This window comes from Alternaria triticimaculans, assembly GCF_023758025.1.
Source record: "Alternaria triticimaculans strain BMP 0046 chromosome Unknown scaffold_29, whole genome shotgun sequence".
In the NCBI taxonomy this organism is placed as follows: Eukaryota; Fungi; Ascomycota; class Dothideomycetes; order Pleosporales; family Pleosporaceae; genus Alternaria; species Alternaria triticimaculans.
Window position 1 is genome coordinate 14430 of NW_026055986.1, and position 17054 is coordinate 31483.

Consider the following 17054-nt stretch of genomic DNA (forward strand, 5'->3'; position numbering starts at 1 on the left):
AAAAACCTATGTCGTCTGTCCAGCATTGCCATTTGACCATCTGGGCAAAGCAGTATTGGTGTTGTTGTTTTGAAACCTTAGAAACCTTGGAAGTCTTGAGCGCGTCACGCGCTTTCGCTCCGGGCATGACGTCGCGTGCCATCGGAACTGAGCCCCACAACGTTCCGAGAAATTTTGGCTTTCACCAGTCATCACTCTAATGCCCACTCGCCATCCCCGCATCCCAAATGTCAAACCCACGAATAATTCACTCCATATCGCTTCCATACGTTCTTTGGTGCAAGTCGCTGCATCAGAGCCCCGCCGCATCCCGACTTCCACGCTGAGAAGATCAATTAACTCCTTCACGCCCACCGCCAAACTCTACGAGCCGATTACTGCGACCGCCCCAACTAAGTACAAGATCTCCGTCGTAACGATGCCTGAAACTAGCGTTCGGCGCGTGGATCCTCAGAAACTGGGGAAGATCACATTCAAGAAGTCGGAGGACTCAATCGACGAATGGGACATAGAATACGACAATACAGAGGGTGAGGCTAATGCCGGAACACTGAAGCAAGCAGCGGAGGAGCTTGTGAATAAGAACACCCCGGTCGCCTTTCCAACAGAGACCGTATACGGACTTGGCGCGGATGCGACAAGAAGCGCGGCGGTAAAGGAGATCTTCGCGATTAAAGGACGACCAGCCGACAACCCTTTGATTGTCCATATACACTCTTTACCTCAGCTACGATCGCTACTTCTGGGCAAATTAGACGTTGTGGGAGACGGCAAAGATGCTGGAAAGGATCCCATTCCGGATATCTACCGGCCGGTGATTGAGCGCTTCTGGCCTGGACCGCTTACTATCATTCTACCGGCCCCTGAGAATTCGATCCTCGCACCAGAGGTGACAGCAGGTCTTCCGACTTTTGGCGCACGAATGCCGCGTTCTATCATCGCCTTGTCCTTGTTACGGCTATGCGGTCGCCCACTCGCCGCACCATCCGCAAATGCGTCCACACGACCTTCGCCCACTGCTGCGGAACACGTTTACGACGACTTGAACGGCAAACTAAACCTGATAATCGATGGCGGGCCATGCGAAGTAGGCGTTGAAAGCACAGTCATAGACGGACTATCGAGCCCACCTGCGATACTGCGACCGGGTGGCGTCACTGTGGAACAATTACGGCAATGCCCAGGATGGGAGAACGTAGTGGTCGGATACAAGGATAAGCAAGCGGAAGACTCGAGCAAACCGCGCGCCCCTGGGATGAAGTACAGACACTATAGTCCGAAGGCGTCGGTCCTTCTATTTGAGGCAGGCGCGAGCCAACCTACATTGGAGGAGCTCAAGAGCAAGAGGCGCATTGGTGTCGTTAGGACCAAGAGTTGGGACAAAGTGTTGGGTTTGGGCGCCGAGAAGGTGAAGACATTGGATAAGAATGGACCAGGAATTTGCGCTTCACCGGACACGGCCGCTTCTTTAGACGTCAACGACTCGCCATCGCGCCTTTCGAACCTTCTGCGATCTGTCACTCAGCACCAAATACCACACGCCGATCATTACATTGTGAAGCCCGAAGCAGTCCAGGTTTGGGAGATCAATCTTGGCGCGAAGACTGAGGATGTTGCCAGAGGCCTATTCTCAGCACTAAGAGAGCTCGACAAGAAAGGCGTCGAGGTCATATATGTGGAGGGTATCGACGATAAGACAGGTGACGATATTGCCGCCGCGGTCATGAACCGACTTAGAAAAGCGGCAGAGATCAGAACATGAACGGGGATGAACATGGCGCACATCCTGATTGAATGAGCACGCTTCCAATTTTCACAACCTTGACGCTTCACTTCTGATTGTCAGTATCGATATTCGACCACAAAAGATATGTTGACACGTCGATGAACAACTCAGTGATGCATTTAGCGAGTGTGGATATCTGTTCACGATAAAACGACACTCCCACACCTCTCCTTTGCGACAAACATCGATCCTCTTACTATTTTGCAAGTATTTTAGCGCCGCTATCATGTCCACTCGCAATGTATATCTCGGCCTTATTGCACTGTTCGTGAGCTGCGCTCTAGGAGCTCCCAACGACGAGACCAGCAATCAAACATCTACGGCGACCGATCAGCTGCCCCCAACAGGCAGTTCTACCACGCATGTTAAGGTTACTGCAACGACCACAACCACTCCACCTTACGTGCCACCTCGTGAGACTGGCAATTATACCTCCGGGTTCGCCGTCCCTCCATCACCAGGCTCAGTGACGGCACCGTCCGATAGACCTGATTACAGTAAACCCACTAGCACAGCTGTTACTCTCATATGCCCCCATCCAACTGAACCATGCATCATCGACGGTATTCCCATATGGCCTTCTGGTACCACTTCTCTCGTCTTACCGTCTTTTACATATGATCCTTTACCGACATCTATGCCTTCTGGATCTCTTCCAAGCGCGGGCAGTACGATGGTGACTGACACGCTTGCCACGTCTGCCAGCCCGACCAGTCCGATGGGTAAAAGTACTACTTGCTCCCACACTATGTCGCATATTGTACCTGGCAATTCCAGCACCGATCTGCCTTGGACACCTGTATTGCCTTGGATAACGCGCTGGGAAACCTTGAGCATACCGTCAAAAAGCCTCCCTACCTTCTCGGTATTGAGCAGTGCCGCATCTGGAAACTCAGCGACACCATTGGCAATACCGATTATCTCTGGGTCAGAGACTTCCGAATTCTACTGGCCCACAAAGAGCAGCTTAGATCCCAGTAGCTCAGCCACTTCGTCTATCACGAGCATCGGCGAGGAGTCAACGGCATCAATCTCCTCACCCAACGTAAGTACTACGGCCTCGGCAATAGCAACCCCCCTCTACATCTTCTGCTATATCAGCTCACCCACGTTGCAAGGCTAAGTTCACACAGTCTTCCGATGCGAAACCACCCGTGAAAGCTCGAGACACGGAAACAAAGGCGAGTAACATTAGCAGTTCTTCCATCCTCATTCTGAAGACCAGGGACATCATCGACGCATCACTGTTCAGAGGTATGGATAACGCAACACCTTCTGCGCGACGAGACGAAGAGAGCAAAGCCACTAAGAGGAGGATAAATTACTGGACGCGCTTCTTCGCCGTTGCGGAACCTGCAGGACGGGTGAGGGAGCACTGCTTGGCCTGTGATCAAGAGGGAGAGGTTACTTGCTTGCCTGACGGAAAGTATACGTGGTGTACGGATGGGTGTGCTGTGACACTGAAAATGGGCTGTGATATGGTTTGCAAAGAGGGGGTTATACGCAAAGAAGGGAAGCACTGTGTGCGATAAGGGTATTCGTAGATATGATTTCGTATTGTAATAACGATATCTTTACTTCTTCGGAAGCAGCAAAAGTCTTGCACGTGTCTACATCCATACGTCCCTTTCACACAACTGCATGAAGGTTTGCCACCCATCGTCAAACTTCCAGGGTCGTCACGCCGACGTTTCACCACGACAACGTCAACCCGAAGAACCCAAAGTCAACCAACTTATCAGTGTGCGCAATGAACTGTTGCCACCAGCGTTTCGGAACTCACTGGCTTTCAGCGAACCGCTGTTTGTCTTGAAACACCTTATTGTAGTGAACCACATGTTCGATTGCCATCTCGGAGGAACATGATGCGTTCGGTCCCAGTCCTTGGAATTCCAAAGAGGCTAAGTTACCATACCGGTAAAGGTGCCTGACGATCGACACTGTACGTCACCTGCAGGGCAGTGCATCCTAGCCGACCAACAACCTTGGATGATCTGGGACTCGCAGTTTCACAACTCTCCGGGGCTTACCACGGTGCATCTGGAGAGAGGCCCTGCATCACGGCTTGTCTATCTCGTAGGTTTGTGCTAAAGACTGTGTGCTCTGCGATCTACCGACGTCACGTGCGCACTGTTAGAATCTGGACCGACGATTCCAGGCCACCCACGCACCACGCCCGGGTCGTTGCTTCCGATGCCGAACCGTGCCCACGATCCAGAACTGTCGGAGCGAGTGGAGATCATTACGTGTACTCGCGACCTCGCGACGAGCTATGATATCGCAACCTCGCCCTTATTCCCAGCCCCAGGAATTTCAGAACGACAAACAATGGCAAACGTAGACACATGTCATGCCCAGCTGTTGGGAGATGAAGTTTGACACACCGGACGCAGAGCGCATGCGTTAGGCTGCGCAAGTCCAGCAGCGCTTATGCAGGAACCTCCTTCCTATCAATAGGCTATATCAATAGCGCGAGGCGGCCTTAAGCCCTAGTTTGTGTTACACTTTGTAGAGATAAAATTTTATTCTATCTAATTACTAATAATACTACTAAACTTAATAATCTTAATAAGTTAGCTAGCCTAATAATACTAAATTTATAATATATAGCTTATTTATTTATAATAGTAAAGCTATAATTACTATCTTTAATAGCTATTTATAATACTATACTAAACTTATATAACTATTTTTCTAACTTTTATAGTATTAAACTATATAATAACTACTACTAGTATTTTTATTTATATATTAAATACTATATATAAAATATAAAATTTTTTTTATTTATAAGATACTCTTTTTACTTTAAATATAAGCTTAGTAGTTATTATATATAAAATTTACTTTTATATTTCTTTTTTACTATATATTTTATAAAGTAGTAATTTAGTTTTTTACTATTTTAGTATTTTTACTACTTAGTATAGCTACTTTTAAGTATTTTTTTAGAGTAGTAGTATTAATAGTAATAGTATTAAAATACTTAGTATATACTTATATTTTACTTTTTTTAAGTTTTAAATATATTTTTTTAAAGTTAATAAAGATTTTTTTATTATAAAATTACTAAACTTAAGTAAGACTTAAGTTTATATAAAAGTTAAAAACTTAATTTAAAAAAGTAAGTAAATTATTAAAAATAAAGTTAATAATACTATAAAAGCTTACTAAGCTAATAAAGATAAGTTTTAATAAAGAAAGTATACTAAAGTATAGAACTTAGAAATAAAAGTTCTTAAAATTATATAAAATAAAAATATTAGTATTATTAAAAATATTTATTATATAGTAATAGCTTTAAAAGTAGAAATTTATTTAGAAAAGTTCTAATATAGTATAAGTAGTAGTAAATATATAAGAAGATATACTAACTTATATATAAAAATATATAGTATTTTTACTTTATAACTTACTTTATAACTTATTTTAATAGTTTTCTAACTAATAAGCTATAGTTATATTACTATTTTATTTAAATTTTAAAAAAAATAATAAAGTAATTATATTACTTATATAGTAATTTTTTTAAAATAAGCTACTTACTAAAGTATTAGTAGCTAAGCTAAAAAAGCTTAGCGTACTTTTATATATACTTTAGATAGAGTATATATTAAACTTTAATTATAACTTATTCTAAGATACGTAGTAGAGAGCTATTACCTATTTAAGACTTAATTTTTTTTTTTTAAATCTAAGATACCCTAATAACGCTGTTAGTACTAAAACATCGATAGCGCAGGGCTGGTTGACAGTCGCCTCGACTCGTATTGGATGCGTGTTAGTGTGCCAGCGAATGAGGTGCCTCACCGTGGAGAATCAGTTCTCTTGTTGCTGGCACAAAATCGGGGAGGCAGACCTCGAGCGCAATGTCTTCAGGCGCATACGATGGGAGTTCTCGTTGTAATTGTGTGACGTCGGTGGAAGCGTCACAGCTGCGTTATCTGTTCATCGGCAGACAGAAGAAAACAAAGACGTTCGGAGCCCGATAGAGGGCGGGATATGTCGGTAATTATGACAAGGACCAGCCTGGCGGAGCGCTTTCGCGTGCGTACCACGTTGTTGTGGTTGACGTGGGTGTAAGGTCACCGTTGATGCGACCCGACACCTTGTCCATGAACACCGGAAATAATCTTATCGTGACTTGTGAATCTGTCGACGCTTCAGAACACTGCGAACATAACAATGGATAATAGAGGTGTGCTAAGCTGAGCTGAAGTGCATGAGGAAGGGGGCCGGCTGAGTACGAGGTCGCGCGCGGAGGGCCTGCCGTGCCACATCGGTTGGTATTTTTGCATCGGACCGCCTCAATGTTGACTCGTTGATACGAGAAAGCCTCGTCAGCATCGCATACGCCCTCTCGGCACACCTCCAGTCCTGAGCCCCTTTGGGTCGCGAGCCCGAACACGGTTAACGCTCAACAAACAAGACGATGGTCGCCGGGATGAGGGCCTCGTCATCGCTCGATAGAACTGGTCAGACTCCCGCAGAGGCGATCACACTTTCGGAAATGAGAGCGTCTGCGTCTAGAATACTCGATCAACCCGCGCGGTCTTTGCGCCCGGCCCCACCCCTTGGGATTCCGCGAGTACCAAGACTTGTGAAGGATCTGTGGTCCTGTCATTATGTGGAGACCAACGCACACCACACAGCGAACGTCGATAACATCCACTTGGGCGACATGTCTGACAGGATGACTTTCACGTCTATCGATAGAGCAGCTTGCAGACGCAAAAAGCAGATCTGACACCGAAACCGACGCAAACGGTATACGGCCCCTGCTGGCATGCGTCGGTGAGCGGGTGTACCTGAATGTGGCGGCTACGTGAAACGCACGGCGCCATGCGGTAGCTAATCAAGACGGACCACGACCTTAGCGGCTCAGACCTCTTCTGAGCTGTGAATGGCCAAGTAGGTTATTTCCACCTGAACCCCTGGCTTACCCGCTTGCGCAGAGCCTGAAGGTGTGAAAGGTTATAGCCAGGCGCATGTGCGAAAGGATCGAGCGCCCGGATTCCCCGCGAAAAATATATCAAGTTGAAAATCACCCGCCCTCCCCGTTGTTTTTGTCACATCCTGATCCTCAGACTCACACCAAACACGGTCGTTGCCTGTCCACTCCTTTGAGCATTTCTGCTCGGTACATTCTCTTGTCGCTCTCTGACTACCACGTTCATTGTTCGACTGTCCAACGATTTCGCGCTCAGGTTAGCCGCATCTGCTTTTACTCATCGATACCCTACAAGCAAAGCGTAACGCACATCCTTAACCTGCAATCTACACCGAACATCGACATGTCTGCCTCTGTCAAGTTTACCGGCCTTTTGGCCCTCGCCTCCGCTGTTGCGGCTGTTCCCCACTACCAGCACGAGAAGTTCCACCACAGGGCTGCTTACCCTGTCAACGGATGGGGTAACTCAAACACCACTGCCATGGCTCAGGCTACCGGTACTGGTGCCTACCCTGGTGAACAGACTACCACCATCGACACCACTTCGACCTCGACCTACACTCAGTACGAGACCGTCTACCAGAAGCCTTCCGGTCTTGCTGGAGGCAACAAGCAGGTCGAGGCTGCTGATGCCTCGACTGGTGTCTGTGGCGCAACTGTCACTGTGACTGCTTCCGAGAAGGTCACTGTCACCGTTACTCCCGGAGGCGGTGCTGCTGTCCCCACCTCATCTGCCGCTAGCACTGGATACGGAGTCCCTTCTTCAGTCATGCCCGTCGCTGAGTCAAGCTCCACGGCCGCTGAGTACCCTGCCGCTCCTCCTGCCGACAAGCCCACTTCCTCCGCTGCTCAGAGCACCGTCGAGACTCCCGTAGCTGAGGCCACCACCTCCCCTGCTGCCGAGTACCCCGCCGCTCCTCCTGCAGCTTCGTCTTCCAAGGCCGAGTACCCTGCGGTTCCTGAGGCGCCCACCTCCAAGACCCCCGAGATCACCGCATCCGCTCCCCAGAAGCCCGTCGAGTCGGCCACCTCCGTCGCTTCTTCCGCTGCTCCTTCGCCCACTGCTGGCAACAGCTACAGCGGCGTCAAGCGTGGTCTCGCCTACAACGAGGCCCACCTCTGCACCACCTTCGGCAGCAAGTTCGGCTTCGGTTACAACTGGGGACAGGTTGAGAGCAACGACATCGGCACCTCCTTCGTCCCCATGATGCACGGTCCCAGCAAGTCTTCCGCTGACGAGTGGCTCGCCAACGTCGACACGGCCGTCAAGAAGGGTTCCACTGCCGTCATGGGATTCAACGAGTGCGACCACACCTCGCAGTGCAACCTGAGCCCCGAAGCCGCCTGCACCGCCTGGAAGGAATACATGAACCCCGTCAAGGCCGCCCACCCCGAGGTCACCATTGTCGGACCCTCCGTTACCAACGGTAAGTTTTGGCTATACGAATTGCATGTGAGACACATACTGACTTGACTTAAAAGGCCCTGCCCCGATGGGATTGGACTGGCTCAGCCGCTTCAACGACTGCTGCCCCGACGCGCACGTCGACGCAACAAACATCCACTTCTACGACATCTACGACGAGCAGACCATCGACCGCTTCCAAGCCCAGGTCGAGAAGGCCGCCGACATGGGTGGCAAGAAGGTCTGGATCACAGAGTTCGGTCTCAACCCCGGCAGCGCCTCCGAGGAGCAAGCCGCCAGCTTCCTCAAGGACGCCATGGCGTACCTCGACGGCTCCGACAAGGTCCAGGGTTACTCCTGGTTCATGGTCGGTGACGGTGAGAACCAGCTTAACTCTGGCACCGGCCTCTCGGCTGTTGGCAAGGTCTACGCTGGTGCCGCTTAAGTGCCTAACTTCCTCTCTCTGTTCTCTTTTTAGGACGGATGGATTAGGCGTTTTTGTGTGTGGTTAAAAAACTTCTTCTCTGTTTGTTGTGTGTGTGTGTATATTTTTGGGTATATCCTTGGGATCAGGCTTTGTTCTCTGGGGAGCTTCATGGCATAGAACGAACGTATGCGCACTCTGATGCAAAACGATCGCTTCAGCATATTGCTTTTTTGTTTAACTTCTAGTTACAGTTGTGTTTGAGGGGGTGTGGTGGATTGGTGTAGCGATATATGTGATGAATAGAAGACTGTTGATTTCAATTTTTGTCCCTTGCATTCTGTGACTTGCTGAAAGCTGACGCGGTGGTGTTGGGTCGCAGAGAAGCATTCACTGACGTAAGCCCCAGTGCTGCTGTTGCGACGTTGCTTCTTCTCTGTTCTACACGACGAAGCACTGATGCATCAATTTTAATCTCACGTCTTGTTCTAATTACATAGAGATTATGCAGTCAGCTTGAGACCACCACAGCGATGTACACATGTGGAGTCTCGCAAGGCCAACCATGTCCTTCCTAACACGCGTACCCTCTCGTATCAACCGCAACGATACTCCCAGGCACCATAACACTTCCATTGACAGGCATTGCCAAACCCCCAGCAGTGCTCACGTATAGCACATCCCGATCCCTATCTGTTCTACCAAACGCTGCCGCGGTGTCCCCTGCGCACGTCACTGACCCCTTTGCACCTGCCACCACCTCCATCTTCTTCCCACCTGGACTCACAGCAATGACTGTGTTCTCATAGTTACTCACAGCCCACAACGTGCCATCCGGACCAAACGTGAAGTCATCTACAAAGTCGGCCACCGCAGTCAGATTGGCGTATAGTTCCACAACTCCCTTGGGGCTATGCGGTATGTACCCTCTTGAAGTGATGGGAACGCGGTATATGGCGATGAGATCCGAGTTACTGAAGTACACCCACCCATCGCGTATCTTGATACCATTGGCACCGAATCCCACAGTAGCGTTGTGCAGTTGCGGATACGGCTTGAGCTCTGGTCCGTCAGCGATGATCTCGCTTGTCCCAGTCTTCGTGTCGAGACGGAAGAGAAGGCCGTATTGAGAATCTACAATCATGACGATGGAGGGGTCGGAAGTCAGGGCAGCGGCGCCGTTGAGTAGTTTTGCTTGAGGTACATTTGCGATTTTGTGGACTGTGGGTATGGATATGTTGGGCGAGGCGAAGGTGGCTTGCCATACGGACCAGGTACCGGCATAGCCAGTCGAGTTGGTTGTAGCGTTTCCAGCGATGATGGCGTATGTGTCTGGGGCTGTTTCTGTGATTCCGAGGAGATCGGTGACGTTGGTGGCACGAAATTCGTAGATAGGTTCTAGGGTTGCGTTCTCTAGGGACGGGTTCTTGATGGTGTAGAGGATGGGGACTGGAGCTAGTTGGGTGACGAGTAGATCGCCATTTGGCCGGACGGCAATGTTTTCCAGCCAGGTTGGAACGGTGGGAAGCTGAGCTACTGTTCTGACTGGGAGAGGAAGGGCGGGACTAGGGAGAGGTGAGGATAATGTGCTGAGACCTAAGAGGGCCAAAGATAGTAAAGAAGTCAGTCTTCTAGGGGACATCGCGCTGTGCTATGAAATGAGATGGTAGTCGTTTCTTGTGGTGTAGTTAGCGAGATACATGGGGCACTTTCGACTGCCATGTAGATATATGCCAAAGGGAACTGTTGGATGCATAGTCATGATGAGCATCTCGTATCTAGTTAGTGATAATTTTGATGCCCTTAGTGATAGGTATGTCAGCATGCTCTAACTGCGCGTAGTTCATGTCCCTCCACCTTCATAGATTGGCGTTGGTCTAACGACCTTACACATCGTCATGAAGCGTTATTCAGCAGATGGCTGTGTGTGATTGGATCCGTCTCGTACTACGACTCCACTCGTAAACGCAGCCGACCGGGTGTTAGCCTAGCGTTAACACTGTAATAGATCCATGGATGTCAGAGGTATGTTTGCCATGCGTTGCCGTTCGGAAAGATGCAGATAGGAGGTGTCAAGAGGAAGGGGCGACTGAGGGCCAGTGACATAACCTTGGAAGCGTGCTTTGTCATCCCACGTGTGCTGTACCAAACCAGCCGTCATGACGCCATGCAGATTCTCTGGTGACTTCCGATCTGCCAGTGTCTCGTTAGCCATATTTCTTGCGACTGCAGCTGCCTGTATCGACCAATCTTGAATTCCGAATTATAGAAATGTATCCCATGCCAATCGCCTATCGATAACGCTCCTTTGACTGGACTGCTTGTGCCTAACGATGATGATTTCCACAAGTACTGAATGTCCAGACATTGTGCGCATCTCTCGAAACACCCATGACAAGCACATGTTGCCAACGCCAATCTTACACGAGGTATAAAAGTACAGTAACGCCGTCCATACGCCTGCGATGGAGGTTGTTGTTCCCTTATTGGTTCTCCTGCTTCGTTTGTTGTTGCTGCTGTGATTGTTGCATGCCTTGCTGCATCGCGTTCTGCCCCCAATTTTGCTGAAGGCCTGCACTATTCGGTGGTTGTGACGCATTCGAGTTCATCCGTTGCGGCCCGGGCGACTGCTTCATTTGTGGGGTCTGCCCCTTCCATCCTGGGAATAGCTCCTGCAGTTTGGTATATAGCTTGACGAGCTCGGTGGGTGAGGCGGGTATCGACATGATGGCGGGCCCCGGTTGTATTTGCTGGCCAGGCTTTGGTACCTTCTCGGCATTCTGCGCGAGGTAGGCGAGGTTTGCCTGGAGGCGGCGCATGTAGCTGGGGTTGTTAGCTGACGTTGCGCAAGGGATGCGCAGCACTCACTCTACGTATTCCTTGGATGGCTGCGGTTTGTCGCCTTCGGGCTTCCCTTCTGGCGTGGGCCCGACTTGGCCTGCCTTGCCCTGCGTCTGGAGCTCGCAGACTTCTTTGATGAGGATGCTGTTGATGTCGAGGAGGGTTGCGACGCGGTCTGCATTACGCGCCGGGTTGGCGGGCGACACTGGCGACGGGGGCACCTGCTTCACGGGCGTCTGGACCTGGGGCGGCTCCGCCTTGACGGGCAGCTGGAGGTTCATGGGGGTCTGCTGGCCGTTGGTCTGCATGCTGCTGGGCGAGGGCTGTGGCTGCGGTGTCGCATAGGGTGCCTGGCCAGTGGTGCTGGCAGGGGAGGCCGTCTGGCGGTTCTGGGCAAACTGGTGGTGGGCAGGCGAGGGCATCGTCTGCGCATAGGGCGCGTTCGAGTAGGGGCTCGGCGACGACAGCTGGTGTTGCTGTTGTTGTTGCGCCTGCTGCTGCTGTTGCTGTTGTTGCGCCTGCTGCATGGCGGCTGCTCCATGGTGTCATGTCAGCCAGGCTGCGAGCAACGCGCCCACGGGCGGCGATAGGGCAGGACAAGAAACGCGCACGTCACTGGCTTACCTCGCTGCTGGAGATACGGGGCTCCTGGCTGAATGCCATTGCTCCCCATGGCGCCACCCATGCCCGGGAACGACGGGGACTGCCCGTACTGCCCATGTGGGTTGGCTTGCTGCTGGAGCCGCGCCTGTGCATCGAATTGGGCGTGTTGCGGGGAATTGGCGAACTGGCCGCCATACGCATTAGGGTTATTGAAATCCATGTTCGGCACTCATTGGCCACGTCGCACAACTCGGTTTAGATTGATCGGTGGGTTGATCCGTTGATGGGAGAAAACGTGCGGTTCGTGATAAGCTTGGGTTTCGGCTCTAGAAGCTTTGCAACCCCAGCTCAGGCCAGCCGAGCGAGTCAAGTTGGCCGTCCTCGCCCTCTTTGTTCCCGCGCGACCACGTCCTCACGAGCGCACCCAGCATCGTCAAAAGAACTCCAGAATACATCGAATCCCGCATGGCGCCCTACTGGACCAGCGTGCAAGCATGTCCTAATGCAGTGCCTTAAGCAACCTCACACCTCCAGCATCCCTGCCACATGGGCCCACAAAAATGCTTGACATATCTCCCGAACATGGGACGAGACGCTTCCAGATCCGTCACCAGGTACCACGGCCTGCCATTAATACCGGGTCTGAGGCTCTTATCCGCCAACTAGATGAACCGCCGCCACCTGCATATGCCATGTGACTGACTCTTGGGAAGACTCGGCCATGTTGGCATCGAGGCATCTCGAGGCAGCACGCGCCCTCATCCTCCAGGACGGACGCACGCACTTGTTACCTGTTTCTCTCATGCACTTCTGAAAACGCCACGTTGTATTCAAGTTGAGCTTGGCAATCGAGTGTAACTACATCATAGGCTCCCATGCTGCCACTTCTAAGCGAGCTCTAGCTCATCACGCGGTGTGTGGATGGGTTTCTTAACCGGGATCTAACCTCTCAACGCTCCTTCGGTGTGTGTGATACATCCATGTGGCTGCATGACGTCGGAATGTGGGCGCCGACGAGTATAGTCCTTGTCTCAATAGCCAAACGTGCTCAAGAGCTCCTTGGGATCTGCACCTCTCGGGCCGAAGTAAGATGCAGAAATACAGTAGTAATAAGCACTTCGTAAGGCGGTGTCTCCCTGATTATTCTCCAAAGACCTCCTCCTTCGTCGGTGTCTCTTTGCGGCGCAGTGCCACAAAGTACGCCTCTTTAGATTCCTGGAGCCAGTCAGCGTGGAACATCCACTGTGCGGAAAAGCCTACAGCGCGAGAGGATTCCGGCTTCTCCCTGTACACCTTGGCGAAGAGACGCTTCAGCTTTGTCTCGAATGTCTTTTCCTCCGATCCTTTGTAGTACTTGCAGAGGAAGTGGCCGCCAGTCTTGAGCGTATCGAAAGCGAATGTCAGGGCGGCCATGCACAAGTCCTACGAAGTTTAGTAAAATCAAGAGTGATCGGCGGACTACCCACCATGCTGCCGGCGTGGTCTCTGAAAGCATTTCCGCTGGTGTTCATCATCCTAAAATATGGGTCACTAAGGCTCTTCTTGTAGAAGCCGGCCGTTTGGTCCCAGGGTTCTGACATGTCGCTGAGCACCACGTCTACTGCTCTGCCCTGCTGCGTATCCCTCTCCTTCAACGAGAGCCTCGTCGGAGCATCTTGTCCGCTGTCACTTGTCTTTGCTGGTCGTCCAATTGGTTCGAGTTCTGCGCCCTCCAGATGGGCATGTCGTTCGATATCGATGTATCCTCGTTCCATGTCGTCCAGCTCTTCTTCGGTAAGTCCCTCGCTCGCTTTCCCAGAAACCTGTCTTCTGGGTCTGCCCAGGTCTGGATCTCGCACATAGGCTCGAACTTCGTCTTGGATTACAGGTGACAGGAAGTCGCCTTGTATGGTGGAGACGCCTCGCGGGGGTTGTGCGGGTATCAAGTCAATACCTATGACACGACCCTCTGGAGCAGTACGATCTGCAGCAACCTGGAGACATTAAGATGCTGTAGTTTGTGTAGATGGATCTGGCGAACCTGGGACCATGATCCTGGTGCAAAACCCTGGGGTCCTTTAGCATCGTGTTTTCAGTGAAGGTGACAAACATACGAGATCGACGACAGTCTGCCCGGGTTGGAAAAGCTTGTGCTTGGTGTTAAGCTGTGGCACGTTAGTCAGTGCGCAGCCACAGGCCGAGGCGCAATTACTTCAAGCAGCTTGAATGCAGCGCGACTCTTCAAGCCTTGCACTTTGGCTTCTTTGGCGAAGAAGTCCCTGCCTTGGCGTGACTTCCATCTTGTTGAAGATGAGGATGCACGCCGATCTGAGAGCCTGTGACTGGATTGGTGAGAGTCACGAGTCGCGTGTCTCAAGGCAAAACACGCTGGCGCTACTGGATGATGGGAAGACTCCAGTAGCAAGCTATCTGTGAGCTGCCGAAATATACGACGTGACAGCATAGGGAAGGTGCAACTGTTGTGCGGCGCCTTCGCCTTCGCAGAACTTATATACTCTTATCGATAACGTACGTCAACGATTTCGACATGTCACCCCAAGTCCAGGTCCTTCCCAAACACTCGCGATAGAGAGGACGATAGCTAGGAGAACTATATGTTGCAAGCGGCCTTGACATGACTTGAAGGACAATCACTGTGTTCGCGATAGCTCATCATCTCGGACTCGAGATGTGAGGTCATCTCCCGAGATATTATCGTCTTCAACCTCGGAACGCCGAATCTACGATTACGATGTGTCAACGTCCACGGCCGACGTTTGTACCCCGCTGTTCTCCAGAGTCTAGTGAGCACGCGATCTCAGTTGGGTGTGGGGTCGTGTGCTCATCGAACGGTACGTTTTGGATGCCTTCGCAGTATCTGGTGATGGAGAGCCCGGGCGGTACCATTCCGCATGTGACGACACCCATCCAAGACAGATACAGGCTATCAAGATCATGAGCAGCAGGACTCTAAAACAGCATCCTATAGTGTCTCCAACAACGGCTGACGCAGAAGGAGTGACAGTGCGCAGCTGACTGCGTCGTCTAGTAAGGGGTGACTGAGGCGCAACGCCAGTTTGCGTGCATCTGCCCTGGTGTTCCCCTGACGTGTTGCGATGATGCGCGTCGAATCATGGCGGCTCGCAGTCAGCCCCGTCAAGGGGCTGATGCCGGAGGGAGACGACAGGTGTCAACCAGAGCCAAGTATCAGATCGCGAGTACCCGGGCCGTCAGCGAGGACCGTGGTTGTTATAAGCATGGCTGATGGCATTCGTCGATTCGTGGCGCTAGACTAAAATTCGCTCCTTCCTCCCGCGGTATCCTCAAATCTCCGCTACCAGAGACGATCCAAACACGACAACCCTACCGAGGAGCGACGCCCATGACACACGCGCGACCACACGTACAAACACTCACTTGAAAGCTGCCTTGCATGGAAGATCGAATTCACCGCTCATCGACAAGTCCTGCTCACCTCGTACGGCCGGAAATCTGTCTTCACCTCCGCAACACCATTTTCCGATGACCTCGACACTACGTCGCGCGACCTTTTCTTTCCGTCGATAGAACTTGTCCCCGCTCGGACAACAATATCCTGCTTTTCAGAGCAACAGCGCCGCGTTTAGAGCAACGCCAAACAGCGTCATGTCGAAACCATCCGAGAAGCCGCAGTCGCAACCGCCCGCCATCATGAGCGACGAACCGGGCAAGGGCATAAAAGTGAGTCAAGGTAAAATCCCTAGTCGCAGGACATCAATTGACCCCTCATCGCAGCCCCTCGGCACGCCCGACATAACCAGCCTCCAGCGCGTCCGCCAGGTCTTTGCGCAGCCAGTTCTGGCTTCCTTCGTCGCCGGCGGCGTAGCTGGCGCGGTCTCACGAACCGTCGTATCGCCCCTCGAACGCCTCAAGATTCTATTCCAAGTCCAGAGCGTTGGTCGCGAGGAATACAAGATGTCAGTACCCAAGGCTCTGGCTAAGATGTGGAGGGAAGAGGGATGGAGAGGGTTCATGGCCGGAAACGGTACCAACTGCATACGGATTGTACCATACTCGGCCGTACAGTTCAGCGCATACAACGTCTACAAGCGGGTACGTCTATTTCTCTACTGTTCAGCGTGTTCTTCATTTCAGCGAGCGACTTGCTTTTCAAACATGGGGTGGATGGGACAAGGCAAGGGCGGACGAAAGAGAGAGGGCGGTAAGTTGGGAAGGATCCGAAGCTTCGTCGATGGAAAGCTCAAAGTGAGCCGGGGGGAGATGTTCAAGGACACGGAGGTTCCTGCAAAGACGACGGCGGCCATGGTATGTCCCTAAGTTTCATAGCTAACTTGCCTTAGTTCTTCGAGAGCGAACCAGGTGCCCCTCTCGATGCCTACCAGCGACTACTCTGCGGTGGTCTTGCTGGTATCACCTCCGTCACGTTCACCTACCCACTCGATATCGTCCGAACACGCCTATCCATCCAGTCCGCATCGTTCTCCGATCTCAAGAAGGAGGCTGGCCAGAAGCTACCGGGCATGTGGGCGCTGCTTGTAACTATGTACAAGACCGAGGGCGGTTTCCCGGCGCTATACCGTGGCATCCTTCCCACAGTGGCTGGTGTCGCACCGTATGTTGGCCTTAACTTCATGGTGTACGAGATCGCCCGTACCAAGTTTACACGCGAGGGTCAGAAAGACCCGGGTGCCATCGGCAAATTAGGAGCTGGTGCCGTCTCCGGTGCTGTTGCGCAGACCATCACCTACCCATTCGATGTTCTGCGGCGGAGATTCCAGATCAACACAATGAGTGGTATGGGATACCAGTACGCAGGAATCGGCGACGCCATCAAGCAGATCATCAAGACAGAAGGCTTCCGGGGTCTGTATAAGGGTATTGTGCCCAACCTTCTCAAGGTCGCGCCTAGCATGGCTAGCAGTTGGCTCAGCTTCGAGATGACACGAGACCTGCTCATGGGCAAGGGGAACTCGGGCTTCTTGTAGGACAGACAGTCCCACCTTCACCATCGTCGAAACGAACTACGGCAGAAGAAATCGACGAGACACTTCACATTACGAGCGCT

General features: G+C 51.5%; 6 protein-coding genes across 6 annotated transcripts; 3 read left to right on the forward strand and 3 right to left on the reverse strand.

Moving 5' to 3' along the window:
• Positions 1 to 125: 125 nt before the first annotated feature.
• Positions 126 to 1762, forward strand: J4E78_010242 (uncharacterized protein; the record flags this gene model as incomplete). Its single annotated transcript, XM_049370821.1, has 2 exons — positions 126 to 130; positions 331 to 1762. The coding sequence occupies 2 exons, from the start codon at positions 126 to 128 to the stop codon at positions 1760 to 1762; spliced, it is 1437 nt and encodes a 478-aa protein (XP_049217406.1).
• Positions 1763 to 7080: 5318 nt separating this feature from the next.
• On the forward strand, positions 7081 to 8587 carry J4E78_010243 (uncharacterized protein; the record flags this gene model as incomplete). Its single annotated transcript, XM_049370822.1, has 2 exons — positions 7081 to 8164; positions 8220 to 8587. 2 exons carry the CDS (start codon positions 7081 to 7083, stop codon positions 8585 to 8587), a joined length of 1452 nt encoding a protein of 483 aa, XP_049217407.1.
• Positions 8588 to 9140: 553 nt separating this feature from the next.
• Positions 9141 to 10208, reverse strand: J4E78_010244 (uncharacterized protein; the record flags this gene model as incomplete). Its single annotated transcript, XM_049370823.1, has 1 exon — positions 9141 to 10208. One exon carries the CDS (start codon positions 10206 to 10208, stop codon positions 9141 to 9143), a length of 1068 nt encoding a protein of 355 aa, XP_049217408.1.
• Positions 10209 to 11049: 841 nt separating this feature from the next.
• On the reverse strand, positions 11050 to 12230 carry J4E78_010245 (uncharacterized protein; the record flags this gene model as incomplete). Its single annotated transcript, XM_049370824.1, has 3 exons — positions 11050 to 11389; positions 11435 to 11939; positions 12032 to 12230. The coding sequence occupies 3 exons, from the start codon at positions 12228 to 12230 to the stop codon at positions 11050 to 11052; spliced, it is 1044 nt and encodes a 347-aa protein (XP_049217409.1).
• Positions 12231 to 13150: 920 nt separating this feature from the next.
• On the reverse strand, positions 13151 to 14453 carry J4E78_010246 (uncharacterized protein; the record flags this gene model as incomplete). Its single annotated transcript, XM_049370825.1, has 6 exons — positions 13151 to 13225; positions 13271 to 13432; positions 13477 to 13983; positions 14031 to 14057; positions 14104 to 14154; positions 14202 to 14453. 6 exons carry the CDS (start codon positions 14451 to 14453, stop codon positions 13151 to 13153), a joined length of 1074 nt encoding a protein of 357 aa, XP_049217410.1.
• Positions 14454 to 15679: 1226 nt separating this feature from the next.
• Positions 15680 to 16974, forward strand: J4E78_010247 (uncharacterized protein; the record flags this gene model as incomplete). Its single annotated transcript, XM_049370826.1, has 3 exons — positions 15680 to 15709; positions 15764 to 16081; positions 16330 to 16974. The coding sequence occupies 3 exons, from the start codon at positions 15680 to 15682 to the stop codon at positions 16972 to 16974; spliced, it is 993 nt and encodes a 330-aa protein (XP_049217411.1).
• Positions 16975 to 17054: the final 80 nt, after the last annotated feature.